General features: G+C 36.3%; 1 protein-coding gene across 1 annotated transcript; it reads left to right on the plus strand.

The window, feature by feature from the left end:
• The first annotated feature begins 9,559 nt into the window (after nucleotides 1–9,559).
• On the plus strand, nucleotides 9,560–21,466 carry LOC141699759 (uncharacterized). The gene is made up of 2 exons (XM_074503599.1): nucleotides 9,560–10,153; nucleotides 21,233–21,466. Exons 1-2 carry the CDS (start codon nucleotides 9,560–9,562, stop codon nucleotides 21,464–21,466), a joined length of 828 nt encoding a protein of 275 aa, XP_074359700.1.
• The last annotated feature ends 441 nt before the right edge of the window (nucleotides 21,467–21,907 follow it).

Here is a 21,907-nt window from a genome sequence, read left to right on the forward strand (position 1 = left end):
GTGGAAATCAATAACACAAGCAAATTCTGATTTTGATCTTAGTCAAATTTACTTCCTGTATCTTATTACTAAGTCACAAACTAGATTATTGCTTCTTATCTGTCAAATTCTGATGTCAGTAAATCTTAAGGATGAACTACATGCTTATAAGCCTCACTTATCTGAAGAAAATAAAAGAAATGAAAAAATTAAAATCAGGTACTCCTTTGAGATCTAGAGTAATTTATGTGAAAGGGAAGATCCAAGTGCATTGCTAGCATTAAGTTATATGCATTAGAAAAGCAAATTAATTTTTCTTGGTGACTTTTCACATTCTCTGATTACTGGAGAAATATTCTGATAACATTATTAATTCTGATGGCAGTTGTAACTCATTTACACTGAAAAGCCCTCGTAAAAAGAATTTCAAAAGATTCATAAAATAAGCACAAACAGTTGAGGTGGATTCTTGCATAACTTTATTCTACAGTAGACTTCACAATTCAAGATAGTTTTTAAGCATTTTTCTTAGTTATGCCTTATTTCTAAGATATACTGAAGTTTATCAGACTTTAATCTTTATCTAATCATTTGCACATACCCACACTATCACTCCATATGAATGATGAAAATTACTATGGTAATTAAGTTGTTTCTGATAAACAGTTAAGTATTATTTGCATAAATTCTGAGGACAAGTTCTGATTATGTTCTGATGATTAAACTCTGAAGAAACCAGTCAATATTTGTGTGAAGAAACACAGAAACAGTCATTCACTTTTTGAGTACAGAAACCAGTCAGTGTTTATGATTGGAACCTAACTCTTAGGGACCTAATATTTACAGATTGGATTAGAATACGTCGGGACCTTTGGAAGCTAACAATTAGTAACAATTGGTGATCTCACAGTTGGGAGGTATAAGAAGTTGGGAAGATTGGTGAATATAATGATCAACAGTGAAGTCATTCTTGCAGCATTTAAAGGGACATGGTTGATCAGACTCTGATTTGTTATTTTTTTTCCAACTAAGTAACATATGAGAACTCCTTCAGACAATAACATAAATTCCTTCTTTAAGGGGGAGATAAAAGCTTATATAATAGTTTGGAGGATTCCTCAACTAAGGGGGAGAAATAACAGGGAGGAAAAAAAGGTAAAGCACATGTACACTACACCACACCACACCATTGTTGTTTATAGCTGCGGATCCTTTTGTACGGGAGAGGTGGTAAAACACAAGGTGATTTCCTAGTAATCAGAAGAAGTGGTTTGGTTCATCACTATTCTTCATAAGGGGAGAAGCTGTTTTCCGAAATGGGAGTACCATTAGTTCTTATCTGCGGATCCTATTGTATGGGAGAGGTGGTAGACGAAGGTGATCTGCTTTAAGCAGTTGATTATCATAGCGGGAGAAACAAGAGAGATATGTGCTTCTCAACAGGTAATGTAGTTGTACAAAAGAAGCTGCTGATGATTACTTGAAGACCGAGAAGTGTTATCTGGCATGGATTTGAAGAACCAAGGAAATGAAGATGAAACTACTTGAAGATCAGTTCAGTGCTAGAGGACAAGCATCTTTCATTTCAGTTACTCAAGAAATCTGGAAATGCAGTATTTGATCCAGAAAACCAGTAGCATTATTTACAAGTCCTGGTACATTACTTTTTCTAGTTGTTAGTTGAGTTATCCTCTCTATTTAATTTGTTTGTTAAGTTTAACAATCAAATATGGGGAAATTGTTGGTGAGACTGCATAGCTGTATGAACAGTTACATGATAACTCAACACAATAACAACACTAGAACATGACAGGTTAATAATACTACGTCTACACAAGAAATCAGGAAGAATGAAGACAAGGCAAATACAAAGAATCGGAAGATTAGAAGAAAGCCTGAAGTCTGTCTACAGGTCACTGAAAGAAGTTCATTAATATGATCATGCCTCAGTGAAGAACAAAGGTTAAAGACTTTCAGGGTTTCAGAAATGTTGAAGATTCCGTATACAAGTGCTACCGGAAGATTTCAGTGTATTGGCATTGATTGAAGATAGACAGTGTTCGAAGCATAGGAATCCGAAGAATTGAAGACAGGGTATAGACAGAGTTTAATGAAGACGTTGTTTAAAGTACCAGAAAGGATTCCAGTGAAAGTACAGTTGTTTATTGACAGTCAGTGTCTGAAGCGATAAAGTTGAGGCAAGCTTAACAATGTAATCAAAGCCATAATACGAAGATCTGAATCGGGGTTAGTCATCTGTGAACCAGACCAGTTGCACTAGGCGTCAACAATTCGTGAAAGAAATCTGGGTATCATTTATAGAAGAATTGTTAAGTTGAGGAACGTACTTGGATTGAACGTTTATATGTTAAAGTACGAGAAGAGGTGCGCGGAGTATACAACTAAACGGCTCAAGGGTCTGGCGAAGTTTAAACTTTAATTGTTAAATTAAATAAATTTATTTAATGGACTTTAATATAATTTATTTAATAAACTTAAATTGATTTATCTTATTAACTTTAAATAAATTTATTTTATAAATCTAAATGAGTTTATTTATATAAGTTATATTTAAGTTAATTTTATAAATTAATTTAATTACAATTTAAATTAAAAGAAAAGAAAATAAAAAAAAAAGAAAGAAAAGAAAAACAAAAAAAGGGAGAAAAAGAAAAAGAAAACAAAAGAAAAAGAAAAAGGAAAAAGAAATGAAAAAAAGAAAAAGGAAAAAGAAATGAAAAAGAAAAAGAAAATTCAAAAAGAAATGAAAACGTGTACATGATTCATGTTTGTTAAGTTTAGCTCAGTACATGTACTAGTATTAGTACTTGTCGCCACACAAATGCACAGAGTTGCTTCATTTTTTTAAGTAGTAGTATTAGTCCTGTCGCCACAGAGCATACCTATTCTCTCTTGTATCTCCTTGTCGCCACAGAGAAAACCTGTCGCCACTAGAAAAGGTTGTCGCCACAGAGTTCACTCATTCTCAGCCACACAATTTTATTGTGTATAAAGTCTACACTTTGCAGCAGATTTAAAGCAGTTCTGTTTATCTTCTTCTCCAACAAAAAGAGAGCCGATAAAACAAGAAGCGGAGATTTACAGAGAAGCTCCGGCACCTTGAATATCCGTTTAACTTCTCACTGGAGTAACGTTATAATGCCCGATTTAACTCTTGTATATTCATAGGGGCATTATAATCGTTACCCGGTAATTAAATCCTAGTACAAACAAAAGCTAGATTATTGTATAGGATTTGATTTGTAAATCTTTGTAGTAGCTAGGAACTTTGTTATTCTTAGATTGTAGCCGGTTAATTTATTTACCGGAGTGTAGCAACACCCCTCGAGGATTTATATACGAATATATATTTCCCCGAATATCTTGTGTTCCTCGTTTTTATCATTCCAAACACTATTCCTCTCAAGAACACGAAACCACTAACCGAGCACTAAATATTTTATCCGCTAAAGATTCAAAAGAATTTTTAATTTAGTGATTATCGTATTCAACCCCCCTTCTATGATAATTCGGGACCTAACAAATTTTTACTTGATTTTTCAACAGAAATGGCACCAAAGGATGTTACTTTTAATGGAGTTAAGTTTGTCCCAAACAACTACTTTGCTATCTTGAACAAGGATGAAGCTCCTTCAGAACTTCACTTTGTTCAGGATTTCTTGGCTCACAGTGAAATTGGGTATGCTCTGACCCAATCTCAGGCAATCTCTGGTACACAAGTGCTGGAGTTCTGGAAGACTGGAATCTATGATGATGGAGGTGAAACTGGATCTCCAAGCATCATCTTCTCATCAGGAGAAAATGAGTATATGGTAACTGTTACTACAGTGAGGCAGGCTCTTCATCTGCCTGAAAACTGCACTTACAACTCAGCACCTGGAGAATCTGTTCTTCAGAACATGATGGCAAGCTTGGGATATGAGAAAAGCTTGTCCAAGCTAGGACAGTTGAAGAGGCCTTACATCAGGAGGGAATGAAGCTTCTTCTTTGATTGCATCACAAATAATTTTGCTAACAAAACAATTTCGATGCCATTCCAATCATGAGTCAACAAATAGGGTATGCACTTCTTAATCAGACTCATTTTGATTATGCATCTGTTGTGTTAGGCTATATTGGTGACAGAATGAAGGAAGATACAAATGTAGTATATTTTGCTAGGTTTTATCAATTAATTTATAGTTATTATTGTTCTGATAAGCCACAAGTGTTCAATGACCTAATGGAACCTTTTAAGTTACATAAAAGGACATTTACTGACTTGTTACCTGTTGATAACAAGAAGGAAGTACTAAGACCTCTCCAAATACCCCAATATGTTAAACAGTTCTTAGTCAACACTATCTCAAACATACACAGCCATATTCCCTGATGTAGCACCATCACAACCATCCACTACTCAACAACCACAGTCTACCTCACAACCACCAACATCAGCACCTATTGTCAGCACTTCACAGTCCAGACCCAAATCCAAAACCAAACCAACCTCTGGTACTTCTCAAAAGGTGCCAGTTGTAAAATATGACACATTCTCTAGACCCAAAACCGCAAGAGCTAAATATGTTCCTCAATTTCCACCAAGGAGAAAGAGAAGGCTGATTCTGAGAGATGAATCAGATGAGGAAGAACATGTCCAATTTCCTGCAACAGAACCTGTGACAGAAGAAGCTGAAAAGTCAACTCTTCAGAAGGAGAAAGCAGCTGAAGCTTCTGGCACTCAGAAAAGAAAGAGGTCTTCACATTCTGATATAGATCATGTCACCCCTCCATCTAGAAAATCAAAATTGAGGAAGGTGAGAGCAGGTGTGCATATTGCACAAACTCACTCTGAGGATGCTGAAGATGCCGAGGAAGGGGATTAGGAATATCTGATCTTATCAGACCCTATTGTGATTGAAGCCCTGCCAACAGCTAAAGAAGTTCTGATTCAGGAATCTGAAATTCCTGAAGTCCACAGATTAGAACCTGTACAAGAATCTGTGATTTCTCCACCTCACTCTCCAATCAAAGCTACAGATGATGTTGAAGTACAAAAGACAAGTCCTGAAATGGATATTCATAATTTGAATATACCTACTATTCTATATCTGGAAGCTCCAACTACAAAACAACCAACTCCTGTTACTTATCCAATTTTACAGGCTGAGATACCAACAACACCAATTCTTGATCTTGGAACTGAAGATCAGAATTTAGACAAAGCTACAATTGCTTCAGAGTCTCCTACAGCCACACACACATTGGTGTTATATGAAGATGAGGAGTATCTATCAAGTTCTGGAGAGTCAGCTCCAGTAAACACTCCAGTGCCTACAAGAAAGGATGCATTATTCCAGTTTGAGGAAGAGGCTGCTCCAGTTCCATGGGAGGAAATCTTTAGAGGGGCTGAGTAGATGCATAAATGGAATGATACTGATTTTATTCCCAGCCCACATGTTCTGACAGAACATATTATAAAAGCTGATGAGTTGCTGACAAGTTCTGACTTCAAGCATCTACTAAAGGTCATTACTCTCAGTACAACTCTACAAGGTCAACACTCCACGACTCATGCAAAGGTTGATAAACGTCAGGAAACGGCTGATAAGCTAGCCATGATGCTAGCCATGATGCAAAAACTAGACAAGAAGAGGTTTATCAGATCAATTCAAGAAAAAATGGATGCTATTGAGCTTTGTTCAAACCAAGCAGCAGGCCCAACTGGATGAGGTATTACAAAATCAAGCTGCTCAACAGACTCAGTTAAATGAGATCCAATCTTCAGTGGAACTCCTTCTTTCTTTACTCCTGACAGATGATGCCAAAAAAGGGGAGAAGGTAGTTAAGTCCAAATGCTCACCAAGCCAAACACTGAAGAAAAAGGATGATCATGGAGATGACCAGGGAAACTATGAAAAGAGTAGAGGTCAAAGTCAAGGGAAGCAGCTGAGCAGAATTCCCACTCAATAAGCAAGTTCTCATCAGAGAATGTCTGGTAGTAAGAACTCTGATAGATCTGCTATGCAAGGGAGGAATAAGGAAGGAAAGAAGCCAACAGATCATGATGTTCTTCTGTTGATCATAAATGTTGATACTTCAAATACTGATGATCAAGTTCTGACAACTACTTCTGATGTGATAGTCCAAGCTGGAAGCCAAGAGTCACAAAAGTTTTTGCAGACTTTGAAATTCAAAGGAAAAAAAGCAACATTCTTCTACAAAGATCCCAAAATTCAATCTGTTGATGAAGAATTGGCCAAGAGACTATTCCTTAAGGATAATCCAGGAGTGGATTTAGAGGAATTATGAGAAGAAAAAGCTAAATTTGCTGCTGAGAAGAGCAAACCCAAGTCAAAAGCTTCTGATGCTAAAAAGCCACCAAGGCCAAAAGGAAAGGGGATTGTGATAAAAGAAAGATCTGCCACAGAGATTCCTAGATCAAGGACTAGATCTCAAACTACTACTGATCCCAAAGACAAGGGAAAAAGGAAAAGTTGGGGAGACAGTAAAAAAACAGAAGATGAAGATTCCTCGAATTCTGATGGATCCTGTGTGCAATATGGTTTAAGTCTCTGATGATGCTGCTGCTGAAGATGAAACAGTTGAAACTCTGAAGAGAAAGAGGATGACAGAAGAATCTAAGACAACCTCTAACATAGCTCAAGTTGTTCAGAGTGAAGAAGTTCAGAACATAATAAATCCTGAAGATATTTCAGAACAGCAAGCTACAGATGAAACTGCAAATCCTAACCAATTCATCAAGACATCAACCTATGACACTGCTCAAGTTGACATAGACGGCTTAACATTAGAAGACAAGAAGAAGCTGCTATGGAACAAGTCTATTCCAGTTCAGCCTAAGGCAAATAAGATGTTGAATCAACTTGCAGCATTTGGGGTAAAAGCCAAGCAAGCTAGAGACACTTCTGGATTAGGTTCTGACAGAGAGAAATTCCAGACTAGGATATAAGTTGATATTAGAGATCCATTCACATTGACTAACAAATTCACATTGGCTAACAAGCCATATGAAGAGATCACACAGAAGCACCTTGACAAAGTGCTTTTTTCTCAAGTAGTGATGGATACTCATGATGATTATGAAGAAAAAGAGAAATTGATCTTATCTCTGATTGATGGCAGACCTTATAGATTATCTGACTCTGATGTGCTGAAGAAATATGTTAAAGAGCTCCAATATATTCATTATCTACTGGAGGTAAATCCTAATGTTACCAGAAAATGGTCAGAATATATCTTGAAGACAATAAGAAATTTACTCAGAATTTCTGGTGCAAGAATGACAGAGTATACTCCAATGATGACTGAGGATGATGGAAGACAAATTTCTATGAGGAAGAATTCTGCTAAGGTAGAAGTAATTCTGAAAGGAAGATGCTTATGCTATAATGAAGATTCTACACATCTAAGGGTAATCAGACTGGGAGATGGACTTGAAAGAAATCCAATTTCTGCAATCAGAGCTGCCATATATTAGATTGGTGATACTGAAGATGAAGAACTACAGCAAGTCAAAGCTCAGTTACTTGAAGTTAAAAGAAATGCATAGACCAAGCTGGTATCAGACTTTGTAAGGAATTATTATGGATTCAGGATGATTCAGTGAATTTGGTAAAAGCTGCATGGACTGTAAGTTGTATTTAGTTGTACATATAAACTCTCATTGCATTTGTACTTAAATGTTTTTGACATCATCAAATCTATAAACTTGTATATTTTTATAATTTACAAGTTGGGGGAGATTATTAGATATATTTGTGATGTCATGTCTAATCTGATTTGTTTAGTTTCAGAACTTATTATCAGAACTTAACTGGAAATCGGAACTTACTGAAGACAGGAAGTTATCAGAACTTAAGCCATCAGGACTTACATCAGAACTTAAGTACAGATACACTTCAGGGATGAAAAGCGGCTGATTTACAGGAGAGGATCTGGATTGAACAAAATAAGATATGCTTGGAGAGTTGTACAGCTAAAGGACTACAGTAGATAATCTCTGATTGATATATTTTAGGAAACAGAACATATCATATCAATTAGGAGATATCTTGTAACTGTGTAGTATATAAACACAGATTAGGGTTTACACTATATGTGTTATCATTCACGAGAATATTATTCATTGTAACCCTAGCACCTCTTAGTGATATCATACATCACTGAGAGAGTAGATTAAACCCACTGTACCAGAGTTTGATATATTGAATAAACTTGTTTTCTGTTACATACTTGTTTTTATAATCGAATTGATTGTAGATACTATATTCACCCCCTTCTATAGTATCATTGAGGCCTAACATAGCAATCATGTGAAAGTTACTAAATTAAACCTCAATGGTTAAAATATTTAGAATAATTTACATTTTTAAGGTTCAATTTGCTTTATTAGAAAAAAGTTACAAAAAATTCAGTAATACTAGAGGTATAAAAAGTTAAAAAAATTGTAACAAAATGACATAAGTAACGTGACTATAATAATTTTGATTGGTGTTATTAATGTGAATACATGTGGTCCATTTATATTTAGTTAATACAAATCTAACACTTGTCATTTAGTCAATCATTTTGGTATTTTTCATACGAAGATATGGATAATATTTTTGGAACATATAAAAACAAATTGGGACAAATAAAATGTAAAGAAGGGTATATTAAAGTACCCTTCTTATATTTTCTTTAAAATTTATTTGTATCAATTTAAAATATTGGGAATTATGTGTTTATTAAAAAAGTAACCATTTAATAAAATATTCTTTATCCAATATTAACAAAAGAATAATGATACAAATTGGGTAAAAGATCCTAAATAATACATGACATAATTTTGTTTGTTTCTGTGATTTCTATTAACAACAATAGAACAATTGTTAAAATATTTGAATAAATATAAAGTGATTGTCAAAGCGTATCGAGAAAGTCTCTCAAATCTTACCGAGAAAGACTTGTAAAGCTTATCGAGGAAGACTTGTAAAGCTTATCGAGGAAGTTTTATAATACTTAATGAAGAAGATTTGAATAACTTACTTAGTAAGCCTTGTAAACCAACTACTATAAATAGCTCATTTAGCTAATGAAATGAAACAAAACTTTCTCTCCATCTTCTATTCTCCTATAATTCCTCTACATTAAAAATAACTAATATTTTCAGTCAAGGTTTATAACAAAGGTTTATAATACGTTATCAGCACGAGTCTCTGCCAACTGAAGCTTTATTCTCGAAAGAGTTACGACTTATTCTGACCCACGAGTTCCTATCAACTAAAACTATTTCATAAAAGTGGTACGTTTTCTTTTCCTCATTTTATTCTAAATATTATTACATATTTATGTTACTGATTAAAATCTATAAAGATGGCTCTGCCATCAAGTAATACTACTATAAAGATGGCGCTGCCGTCAAGTAATACTACTATAAAGATGGCGCTGCCATCAAGTAATAATCAAAATTTTTCTGGCCGGCTATGCCGTCGTAACTTTTGTATAAAGTTATTATTTCAACTTGCCTGTTTAAATATTATATGGCATATTATATCTTATTTAAAATCTATTCAGAATGGCGAATCTTGCAAAATTAGAGTTTGTTGCCTTGGATGTTTCGGGGAATAATTATTTGTCATGGGTCCTTGATGCGGAATTACACCTTAGTGCTAATGGCCTAAAAGATACTATTGACCCAAAAAAAATCCTAATTGTTGAACAAAATGCAAAAGCGATTATTTTTCTTAGACATCACATCCACGAAGATGTAAAATCTGAATACCTCACTATCAAAAATACACTCACCCTTTGGAATAATATCAAGGATAGATTTGATCACCAGAAACTTGTTCACTTGCCATCTGCCCGGTATGACTGGATTAATTTGAGGTTACAAGATTTCAAATCTGTAGCTGAATATAATTATGCTCTTTTCAAGATAAGCTCAAAATTAATTTTATGTGGTGAAAATATTACTGATGCTGAAATGAATGAAAAGACCCTCTCAACCTTTCACCCCAACACTATGATACTGGCTCAACAATATAGGGAGCGTAAATTTCAGAAATATGGCGAGCTGATATCTCTCCTTCTTGTGGATAAAAAGAATAATGAGTTGCTACTGAAAAATCATCAGATACATCCCACAGGCTCTGCCCAGTTACCTGAAGTACATAATGTTATTTCTAGAGAACTAACAATGAGATTTACAGAAGGGGGGTTGAATGTAAATCTCAAAACTTTTTCAAGTTTTGAGCAGTTTATAAAGACTGTGTGTTCAAGATGAACAAGTGTGTGAATTGCTTTAAGCTGATACAGACAGATATATATTCAAACACAAATGTAAAGAACACAATAAACCTTTAAAAACTTTTCTGGTGGATTTGTTGTTCCACCAGAGATGGTATTTCAGAAATTCTGTGATCTAAGAATTTGATCACAGCTGCATCCTAGTATAAACTAGATAATTTTTCTCTCAAGATTTTTCTAAACAGCTCTGGAAAAATTCTTTTCTAATTACTAGCTACTACTTGGTTTATATATTGCCAAGTTTACAAGTGAAGACAAGGATATATAAAATAATAAAGTAAGATCTCCACTTGTTTCTTCTCCAGTTCACTCCAGTACTTTGTTGACTTAATGTCTCTTTATACTAGAGTAGAACGGCTACTTTTTCTGATGTTCCTGAAATTAGGCTGCCACATTTCAGTTATCTCTGTTCACCCACGTGCCTCTGTTTGTAGGTACAACTACCACTTATCAACGGTTAATCAACAGAACATTCGTTGAAGCTTTCATCCGTTGATGCACTCATCCGTTGAAGGATGTTATCCGTTGAAGCTTTAGAGACATCCGTTGAAGCTTAGCTTCTCATCCGTTGAAGGTCTTTAAGTCATCCGTTGATACCACTTCATTTATACAAAATTACAAGGCATGAAATATTTACAATTGACCTTCCTATCTGCATATCTTCTAGTAGTCAACATGACTCATAGTTTCTCTCAACTTCTAAGAATTACATCTTAAATACAGAGACTGAAATATGCTACAACACTAGACTTATTTCTAAGTAAAGCTACACCATCAACGGATAGCCAAAGTGGTCTTATCCGTTGAGGCTACAGACACTGAATTTCTACTTAAGTGTTTTGTTAAACATATCATCAAACTAATGCACATATATTCCTAACAATCTCCCCCTATTTATGTCTATAAGAATTGTAGGCATAAATTCAGGGTTAACTTGATGATAACAAAACACTTAACAGATATATGAATTGAAACTTAGTAATAATTTGAAAATGCTGCAAAAATGTATGTACTAGGAGGAAATTGAAGATTTACAGTATTTCCAAGGATACTCCTTTAGCCTGAGCAAATCATCTTTTTCTTCTTTGTTCCCTGGTTTTCTTTCCTAGCCCTTTGTCATTTTCCTCAATTTGGAGTTGGAGTTGTCTGAAGAATTCAGCTTCATCTTCAACACTGATATCCAACTTAGATTGCATTTCCTTGAGAGTTTCATTGCTGGCAATCTTGAGTTGGTCTTCAAGTCTGAAAAATCTTCTGACTCCTTTATCATCTCTAAATTCCATCAACCAATGAGGTGATTTGTGAATTGTAATTCCCCTTTCTTGAATGAGTAAAGTCCCGGGTAAAGCATTGGGCTCCCTCCAAGTTTTCCTTATATTGGCAATCTTGTTGAGAATTTCAGTCTTGGCAGTTCTGGTAAAGCCATAATCCTTTTGTATAGCTGAAAAGACTCTAATCAAGGTAGAGTAGCCTTCATTCAGAATCCTGTGGAGAGGCCATGTTCTTTCCCCAGCTCCTTTGTATCTGAACACTAATCTCTCTGGTAGCTGTCTGTAAGCAGCTATTCCTCTTACATCCTCCAGCTCATCCAGATAGAGTTCAATGTCTGAAATTTCTTTTATGTCACAGATGTGAACATAATCATCTTTAGAAATGGATGGCTTAGGCTTAGGCTTTTGTTTTTGAGTGAATTTCTTAGAGGTTATGGGAGGTGTAGATTTGGGTTTTCTTTTCTGTTTCTTTGGTAGTGGAAGAGTGGTTAGAAAGGTAGGCAATTTGATGGTGTCCCAATCAATAGGTTCCTCTTTTGGAATGATTGGTTCACCATGGATGTTTATAGTGGGATTAGCAACAAGAGGTTCAGGTATGGAAGGTAGTGGTTTAGATATAGATTTGGTTACTTCAGTATTATCTTCACTCCTTCTATGTGCCTTGGCCTTTCTTCTGTTTCCCTTCTGCCATTCCTCTCTTTCTTCCATACTCTCACCAAATATACTCCCAAAAACCTCATCTAGGTTTGCAATCTTGTCTTCACCCCTGACTTCAATTCCTTTCTCTTCTTCAACTTGACTTGACTTTAGCTGTTGTTCAAGCTTTGCTTGTGCTCTTTTGTCAGCCTTTAGTTGCTTGACTTCTTCCTTCTTGGCTATTGAGAATTTGGGATGTCCTTGCATCACACATATGCTCTTTCCCTCTCTAGAGATAATAGCCCTATTTCTCCTTACAGCCTCATCCATGGTCTCTTTGAGATAAGCAATACTCCTACCTAAAAGCTTGTTCTCATCAGCTTTTGGAGGAGGAAAGTCCACTTCTTTTAAAGGATTCTTTGTAGAGTCCTTATTGGATCTTTTATTGGGCTTGAGAATTATAGCTTGTAGTTCTTTGGAAGAAGCTTCTCCATCCTTATATCTCCCTACTGGCTTGAGCTCCATGTTGATTGGTTCAATCTTTGTGCTATATTTCACAGATGTTGATTTATCTTGTGTAGAGCCAAACAACAGTTGCAACCTTTCATCAATTCTCCTCCTTTGCTCTTTCACTTGAATTTCAGCTGCTGCTAGCTGAATCAAATCAATTCCATCAGGCTTTCCTTTGATTTGAATGATTGGAGAAGTAGTGATGGCAGGAACTAGCACTTTAGATATTTTGATTTTTGTAGATGGCTCTCCTTCCCCTTCCCTTTTACTCTCCCCCTTTTTGTTATCATCAAGAAGAGGGGTCAAGCCTTGTGCTTTTGCCAGCTGCATTAGGAGACTGGTTTGAGATTGTTGGTTGTGAAGAATGGTGGCCACAGAATCTTCAATAACTTGAACTCTGTCTTCCAACTTGGCCAGCCTTTTCTCAGTAACTGATTCCTTTTTCAATCTCAAAACCAAGTCCTGCAATGTACCATAGGGCATGACTGAATCCAATTTTTCAGAACTGTAGGATTTCAAGTCAGCAATATCCTTCCTGAGATCATCCATACTCAGATTCTGCTTTACTTGCTGCAACTTCATGAGATGCAGTGAGTCCAGGTGAGCTTGAAGGATAGCCTTGATACTTGCATGTGAAGTGTTCTGAATGGCCTGTTGAATAATGTTGATTTGTTTGACTAAGGAGATATTGAATTCCCCTGATCTATACTCCTTTGTCAAAGCCCATTCAGGTAGATTTGGAATTGAACTAGGGCCTTCATCTCCCCCTAAGTTCATGCTTCCATCAAAAGAAACAGAGTCATCATCATCAGAATTTACTCCAAATTCCTCAGATGGCTCACCAGCTGTAGAAGGCATCTTGGTAATAGCAGCTTTATCCCTTTGAAGAGATTCTGTTGTGTGTACTAGATGTAGTGTCTTTTCTGCCTCCTCATTGCCCTGAGCAGCCAACATTTGATAGGCTGACACAGGATGAGTAAAAGTGTCAGCATCCAAGGAAATGTTATCAATTACAGCTTTGTAATGTTGCTGAAATTGTCTTTCCTTTTCAGCATCATCCACAATCATTGACTCACTAGCAATGGCTGGTTCCACCCTTATATCTACTGTACCTGCCTTTCTCTCTTTTTCTCTATTTTCTTACATCAGGGGCTCCCCCTGGCTCACACAACTCACTCCCTCACCTTCACCTACTAAGGTGGTACTCCTCTCACTTACTTTTGCCATGCTGGAAGAAATAGCATGCATTTTTGAGCTCTCAATCTCTCCTTTTGCCTGGGAGCAACCCAGCCTCTCACTCAAATTTTCACTCCCTTCCCTCAATCCTAAGAGTGATTGCACAGTATTCATGTCTTCTACACTTGGAATTGATTCAGTTATGTGTGGAGAGACTATCAACGGATGTGGAATATCCGTTGAAGGTGAAACTGGTGTTATCAACGGATAACTGCTGTTAAGCTTATCCGTTGAAGAGCAACCACTTGTCAACGGATGAGTGATATCCGTTGAAGAAGGAAAAGAAGTTGAAATTGAAAGTGATATAACTGTTGAATCTGTGTAGATTGATTTGAGATGTGGTGACACAGATCCTTCAATTATATCTGAAAGAATTTGCGGGTGATCCAACAAATCATCTAAGAGATGATGATCACTTGTATTTGAGTGGGGCTCCTCCCTGAGTTGTAAAGAGGGAGAATCAGGAATTGATGGGAATAACATATCCACATCCAGAGATGGTGATGAAGTGTTTGGTGATTGATGTGTGATTATTGTGAGAGAATGGGGCTGTGACTCCACATTTATTGGAGACACATCAAACTGAGTTTGAGAAGGCATAGATACAGATGGATGTATCTGTGCAGTGTGTGCACCCTGTGTAGAAGATTGGGTTCTAGCCTTCTTTCTTCTAATAAAAGCTTTTGTTGGTGAGTGTTTGGCTTTAGTGTCCCTCCCTCGTTTGTTCTGTGTTCCTGGTTGGGAACTATTTTCAATAGTAACATCCTTTTGGGAGGATGCAACTAGGGATGTGCTAGATACCTTTTCAACCACCACAGCTTTTTGAGAAACTGTGGCTTGGCTAGCTTGGGAAGCACTTAACTCTCCTTCCTTATCCTGGGGGTTTCTTTGATGTTCACCCCTCCCCTCACCACTCACACCCTGTTCACTCCCCTCAGGGTTAATGGTTGGTGTTACAACTGTTGTCTTTTGAGAAACAACAGAGGTGGTTTTCTTTGTCTTTGATTTTGAAAGTTTAGTTTTGGTGACCTTGGTAGAAATCTGTTGGGGCATTGTCACAGATTTCATGGCCACACTAGAAGATAAAGAAATAGAGGGGTTGGAAGAAGTAGGAGTTGTAGAAGCAATTACCTCACCTACCTGAGGTGCATTCATGATTGGTAAATATACCAATGGCACACTGCTGTTGAGATCCATTCTCAATAAATCTGCAAGAACTCTTTTCTCTTGTGCCCAGCACTTGAGTTTATTATTCTCATTGATTATGACCAAACCTTCAGCAACATGGTTAGCCAATAACATAAAGAATCTAGCATAATAGATGTTATTAGGTCTATTAGCTTTGTTACCTAATCTAGTACCCAATTCTAGCATCACATAGTTGCTAAGGTTAAAATACCTATCAGAAACAAGCATATAGAGCATATTAACAAGAGATGAAGTTATGGCATCAAAATTACTAATTTTCCCAGAGAAAACCTTTATAAAGGCATCCCCAAGAAAACTCCATTCTTTCCTAAGGCCTTTTCTTCTAATACTCCCTAAACTAGCAGAGTTAAGAGAATAACCTATGGAATCTAACATGCTGGATACATCATTATCAGTGTGTGGTGTCATGGCATTGTTCTCAGGTAATTTAAAACATGCTTGTAAATCATCACAGTTAATACAGTGATTTTTACCTTTGAGAGTGAAGGAGATAGTCATATCTATGGAGTTGAACTCAGCAGTTGTCCAAATCTCCTCAACTACTTCACAGTAAATCGTTGGGGCTTCCAGCATTGCATAGCTAAGTTTACAGTTTTTGATGAAGTCCATCATTTTGTGATAGTCTGAATGGGCTTCATTCTTTTCTACCAAAGCTATGAAATTGTTCTTCTCATAGATGAACCCAGATTAAGACATAATTTTCACGACTGGTGCCATTGTTGTGAGTAGAAATTGCAGAGAATAACTTGAAGGTTTTGCAGAGAGAAAATGGTAAATGCTTGAAATTTTAAGAAAGCGTAAAGTAAAAATGAAAAATCAGAAGGGCTTATATGCTTTCAAAAAAAAATTAGTAAAAGATTAATCAATAAGTATATGTTAGTGAATTTCAGCCGTTTAAGAATAAACTGTAAGTATTCTAACAACTACCTTTAAAACCAATACATACAAATGTATGTATGAGTATTAACGGTTAAGAAAATAGAATCAACGGCTGTGAAACTCCTGAATCGATTGATGTGACATTTCAACGGATAAGGCAAATTGTCATCCGTTGAAAGGTACTTCAGTTTTATCCGTTGACGGATAAAAATTCCAGAAATGTATTTGTCTTTCAACGGATAATGAATATCCGTTGATAGAGCAATTTTGACTTTCAACGGATAGGAAACATCCGTTGATGGTATAAACTTTGTTAAAAGTCAAATTTGTTCTAGCAACTAATATATTTCAGGCTTCAATTCAAATTGCAATAAGGACATGAATTTTAAGAGTAATTAAGCATACCTAGCTCACTTACTAATCTTGTGAATGTTGATTCATCAAGTGGCTTGGTAAATATGTCTGCAATTTGTTGTTCACTTGGAACAAAATGTAGTTCCACTGTACCATTCATGACATGCTCCCTAATGAAGTGGTACTTGATATCAATGTGCTTGGTTCTTGAGTGATGTACAGGATTCTCTGTTATGGCTATGGCACTTGTGTTGTCACAAAAGATAGGAATTCTATCAACATGAAGTCCATAGTCAAGGAGTTGATTTCTCATCCATAACACTTGAGAGCAGCAACTTCCAGCAGCAATGTATTCAGCCTCAGCTGTAGAAGTAGAGACTGAATTTTGCTTTTTGCTAAACCATGATACAAGCTTGTTTCCCAGGAATTGGCAGGAGCCTGTTGTACTTTTCCTGTCTATTTTGCAACCTGCATAGTCTGCATCTGAATAACCAATTAGATCAAAGCCAGATTCTCTAGGATACCAAATACCTAAATTTGGTGTACCCTTGAGATATCTGAAAATCCTTTTGATAGCTATTAAGTGAGACTCCCTAGGATCAGCTTGAAATCTAGCACACAGACATGTAGCAAACATTATATCTGGTCTGCTAGCAGTTAAATATAAAAGTGAACCAACCATGCCTCTATAACTTGTAATGTCCACAGACCTTTCAGTCTTATTTAATTCAATTTTGGTGGCAGTGGCCATGGGAGTTTTTACAGATGAACATTCCATTAAGTCAAACTTCTTTAAAAGATCATGAATATATTTAGTTTGACTAATGAAAATTCCATTACTAACTTGTTTAATTTATAAACCAAGAAAATAGGTTAGTTCTCCCATAAGGCTCATTTCATAATTACTTTGCATTAGCTTAGCAAACTTTTTACAAAGTTTATCATCTTTAGAACCAAATATTATGTCGTCTACATAAATTTGAACAAGTATACTAGAACCACTTTGTTGTCTTTCTTACTAGTGACAACACAGGCTTCAGAATTGAAGGAAACTGTATTCCCTTTATCACATAGTTGACTGATGCTCAGTAAGTTGTGCTTGAGACCATCAACTAATGCAACTTCATCAATGATGACATTCCCTGTTGAAATCAAGCCATATCCCATAGTAAACCCTTTGCTGTCATCTCCAAAGGTTATGTTAGGGCCAACTCTTTCCTTAAACTCTGTGAGCAGGGAGAAATCTCCTGTCATGTGTCTTGAACAGCCACTGTCCAAGTACCATAGATTTCTTCTATTTCCCTGCACACCATAAAATCAATCAATTTGATTTTGGTACCCAAGTTTCCTTGGGTCCATTCTTGTTAGCCTTTCTCCTAGACTTCATTCCTCCTGCATCTCTAGACTTAGGTAACTTTGAGTCAACCTTGGTCTTGGATGTAGTTGGTTGAGGTGTAGGGTTAGTCACAGAATCATTTAGCACATTTGGAATATGATAAGGCATGGATTGTGCATACATGTTATTCCACATAGGCATATTGTATGGCATTTGAGGCATATTAAATGCAGCAAGATAAGGATTGTTAAAATATGGCATGTTTGCAAAATGTGCATAAGGATTCTGTTGAGACATAGTAGGCATAGCATGTAGAGATGATGCAGACATGTTAGGCATGGAAGAGGGTACAGTTATGGGGGTTTTCTTAATAGATTTGCAATTAGCAGATAGATGATTAACACTACTACAATGCACACAGCTTTTTCTAGGAGCATACCTATCATGTGTGTAATTGTTATGTTTGTTAACACCTACCTTCCCATTTCTGTTAGATTTTCTTTTAGTTTCCTTTTTATCCTCAACCATCTTGAGCCTATTATTTAACTGTTCTAAGGTCATGTGCCCTATATTCACCTTACTGACATCTTTGGATGTGCTTGCTTCTTCTTTAACAAAGTTCTTGGAAGTTGAACCAAACTTTTTGTTGAGTTTCTTTAGATTTTCACTATTAGAAACATCTGCCTGTTTTAATTGAGGAACCTTCAACGGATGCTCATTTTCTTCCTTCAACGGATAACCTTCATCATCCGTTGATTCCACATCCGTTGACAGCCCATCAATTAATTCCAGTTTCTTTTTGTTTTTATCCCAGGCAGTTTCACAGAATGATTCAATTCCTTGGACCTTGGCAATTTGAGCACTAACATCCCTAGATGTTTTCCAGGCTTTAATCACCTCTTGCTCTCTCTTTAATTGATTAGAAAGTATTTCTACTTTCTTAATAGATTCAGCTAGTTCATTCTCAACAGATATACAATGCAGCTTGGTTTTCTCTAGGTCAATCAACTTATCTTCTAACATAGCATTTCTATTACTTAAAAACAGATTGTTCTCTTTAATCCTACTATTTTCTTTAGCAAGAGATTTAAGAGACACACGCAAATGATACAATTCAGTAGACATGTCATTAAAAGCATCATTGTACTCTTCTTTAGTAAGTTGTGTTACATCAGTAGTGATTACCTGAGTTGTTACCTGATTGCTTGATGAACTAACTTCATTTTCCTCAGAATCAGCCATGAGAGCTAAGTTGACATACTCCACATCTTCATTCTCTTCCTCTCCATCAGCTGCCCAATCTTTTTCTTGAGTAATGAAAGCCCTTTCCTTTTGCTTGAGCAGATCAAAATATTTCTTCTTGTAATCTACTTGGTCAAATTTCTTCTTTTCAGAAGTTGGCTTTCTGCACTCACTTGCAAAGTGTCCACTTATACCACAATTGAAACACTTGAACTTTGATTTGTCCACCATGTTCTTATGAGGTTTAGTGGCTCTAGTGTTTTTCTTAAACTTCATCTTTGCAAATCTCCTGGACAGAAATGCAAGATGCTCATCAACACTATCAGAGTCATCTTGACTGGAGTTGTCTTCATTCTCAGCAACTTGCTCTTTTCCTTTGCTTGATTCCTGATATCTTGTACCATCTTTGGAGTTTGATGTAGATCTCACAGTTTCTTGTCTGCATTCCCTCTCATTTTCAGCTACCAATGCAACTGAACTTCCTTTCTTTCTCCCCTTCTCCAATACCTCATCTTGTTCCAACTCTAGTTCATAAGTCTTCAAGATTCCATATAATCTTTCAAGAGTGAAGTCCTTATAATCCTGAGAGTTTCTTAAGGAGACAGTCATGGGTTTCCATTCCTTTGGTAAGGATCTTAAGAATTTAAGATTTGAATCCTTCACCTGGTACACTCTACCATACAGCTTCAATCCATTCAACAGCTTTTGGAATCTGTTAAATGTGTCATTTAAAGATTCATTTTCTTCAAAATGAAAATACTCATACTGTTGAATGAGAAGCTGCATCTTGTTCTCTTTTACTTGTTCTGTACCTTCACACAGCAGCTGAACTGTGTCCCAAACCTCTTTGGCAGTTGAGCAATTTATCACATTATCAAACATATCCTTGTCAAGACCATTAAACAAAATGTTCATAGCCTTCTTATCCTTGTGGACTTCTTCTGTGTCTTCCATTGTCCATTCTGCTCTAGGTTTTGGAATGGATTGACCAACAGCAATTGTGGCCGTAGCAACTGTGCCTACTTTGTGGGGAATGTGAGGACCATTCTCAATACAGTTTACATAACCTTCATCTTGGGAGAGTAGATGAAGGTGCATTTTCACCTTCCAGTGGTGATAACTGTCTCTGTCAAGAACTGGGATTTTTACTCCAATATCCTTCTTACTCATCTTTGTTAGATTCCAAGATCTTTAAACTCTTTGTTTGTCAAGAGCCTGCTCTGATACCAATTGTTATTTCTAGAGAACTAACAATGAGATTTACAGAAGGGGGGTTGAATGTAAATCTCAAAACTTTTTCAAGTTTTGAGCAGTTTATAAAGACTGTGTGTTCAAGATGAACAAGTGTGTGAATTGCTTTAAGCTGATACAGACAGATATATATTCAAACACAAATGTAAAGAACACAATAAACCTTTAAAAACTTTTCTGGTGGATTTGTTGTTCCACCAGAGATGGTATTTCAGAAATTCTGTGATCTAAGAATTTGATCACAGCTGCATCCTAGTACAAACTAGATAATTTTTCTCTCAAGATTTTTCTAAACAGCTCTGGAAAAATTCTTTTCTAATTACTAGCTACTACTTGGTTTATATATTACCAAGTTTACAAGTGAAGACAAGGATATATAAAATAATAAAGTAAGATCTCCACTTGTTTCTTCTCCAGTTCACTCCAGTACTTTGTTGACTTAATGTCTCTTTATACTAGAGTAGAACGGCTGCTTTTTCTGATGTTCCTGAAATTAGGCTGCCATATTTCAGTTATCTCTGTTCACCCACGTGCCTCTGTTTGTAGGTACAACTACCACTTATCAACGGTTAATCAACAGAACATCCGTTGAAGCTTTCATCCGTTGATGCACTCATCCGTTGAAGGATGTTATCCGTTGAAGCTTTAGAGACATCCGTTGAAGCTTAGCTTCTCATCCGTTGAAGGTCTTTAAGTCATCCGTTGATACCACTTCATTTATACAAAATTACAAGGCATGAAATATTTACAATTGGCCTTCCTATCTGCATATCTTCTAGTAGTCAACATGACTCATAGTTTCTCTCAACTTCTAAGAATTACATCTTAAATACAGAGACTGAAATATGCTACAACACTAGACTTATTTCTAAGTAAAGCTACACCATCAACGGATAGCCAAAGTGGTCTTATCCGTTGAGGCTACAGACACTGAATTTCTACTTAAGTGTTTTGTTAAACATATCATCAAACTAATGCACATATATTCCTAACACATAACACGTCATTCTTGAAGAATGAACGTGGGAAAGGGCATAGAGGAGGATGGGGTTATGGACGAAACCGTGGACGTGGAAATTTCCGAGGTCGGTTTCACAATCAATATCATTCTGGCCACCTGAAGTGGCAACGTGATGGTTACAACTCTGGCCACCAGAAATGGCAACGTGAAGTGCCAAATAAAAGAAAGGCACCCCAAGAAGGAGAGAACCGAGGCATCTATCATAGGTGCGGATCTGAGGGGCACTAGCAACGTACTTGTCGCACACCCAAACATCTTGTTGATCTCTACGAGTCATCCAAAAGGAATAATGGAAAGAGAGTAGAAACCAACTTCGCTAATTATAATCTAGTTAATAAACCAATGAATAAGGCCTCAAATGAAATAGACACCGGTGCTAATCTTTATTATAATTTAGACGACTTAACTTCATATATATTGTCTTGATTTACTTATTTCCTTTGTGTTTTACTTATTTCCATTATGTACTCATTTTATGTACTTGTTTCATGTTGTTCTATGTACTCGGTATGTTTTTTAATAAAGATGTTTTTCATTTATATATGTATAAAGATGGAAGATATATGTATTGTTGACTGCACAACCATACACACTATTTTATAGAGTCAAAAATACTTCTCACAATTGACTAAAACTAACTCACATGTCTGGACGGTATCGGGTACATCA

This window comes from Apium graveolens, unplaced genomic scaffold, assembly GCF_009905375.1.
Source record: "Apium graveolens cultivar Ventura unplaced genomic scaffold, ASM990537v1 ctg1290, whole genome shotgun sequence".
Lineage (NCBI taxonomy): Eukaryota > Viridiplantae > Streptophyta > Magnoliopsida > Apiales > Apiaceae > Apium > Apium graveolens.

What these genes read in the sequence shown, in the direction of transcription:
- LOC141699759 (XM_074503599.1), top strand. Translation starts at nt 9,560, where the DNA reads ATGGCGAATCTTGCAAAATTAGAGTTTGTTGCCTTGGATGTTTCGGGG. An exon ending in GCTCTGCCCAGTTACCTGAA is followed by an intron (nt 10,154 to 21,232) that starts GTACATAATGTT and finishes TCATTCTTGAAG; the next exon opens with AATGAACGTGGGAAAGGGCA.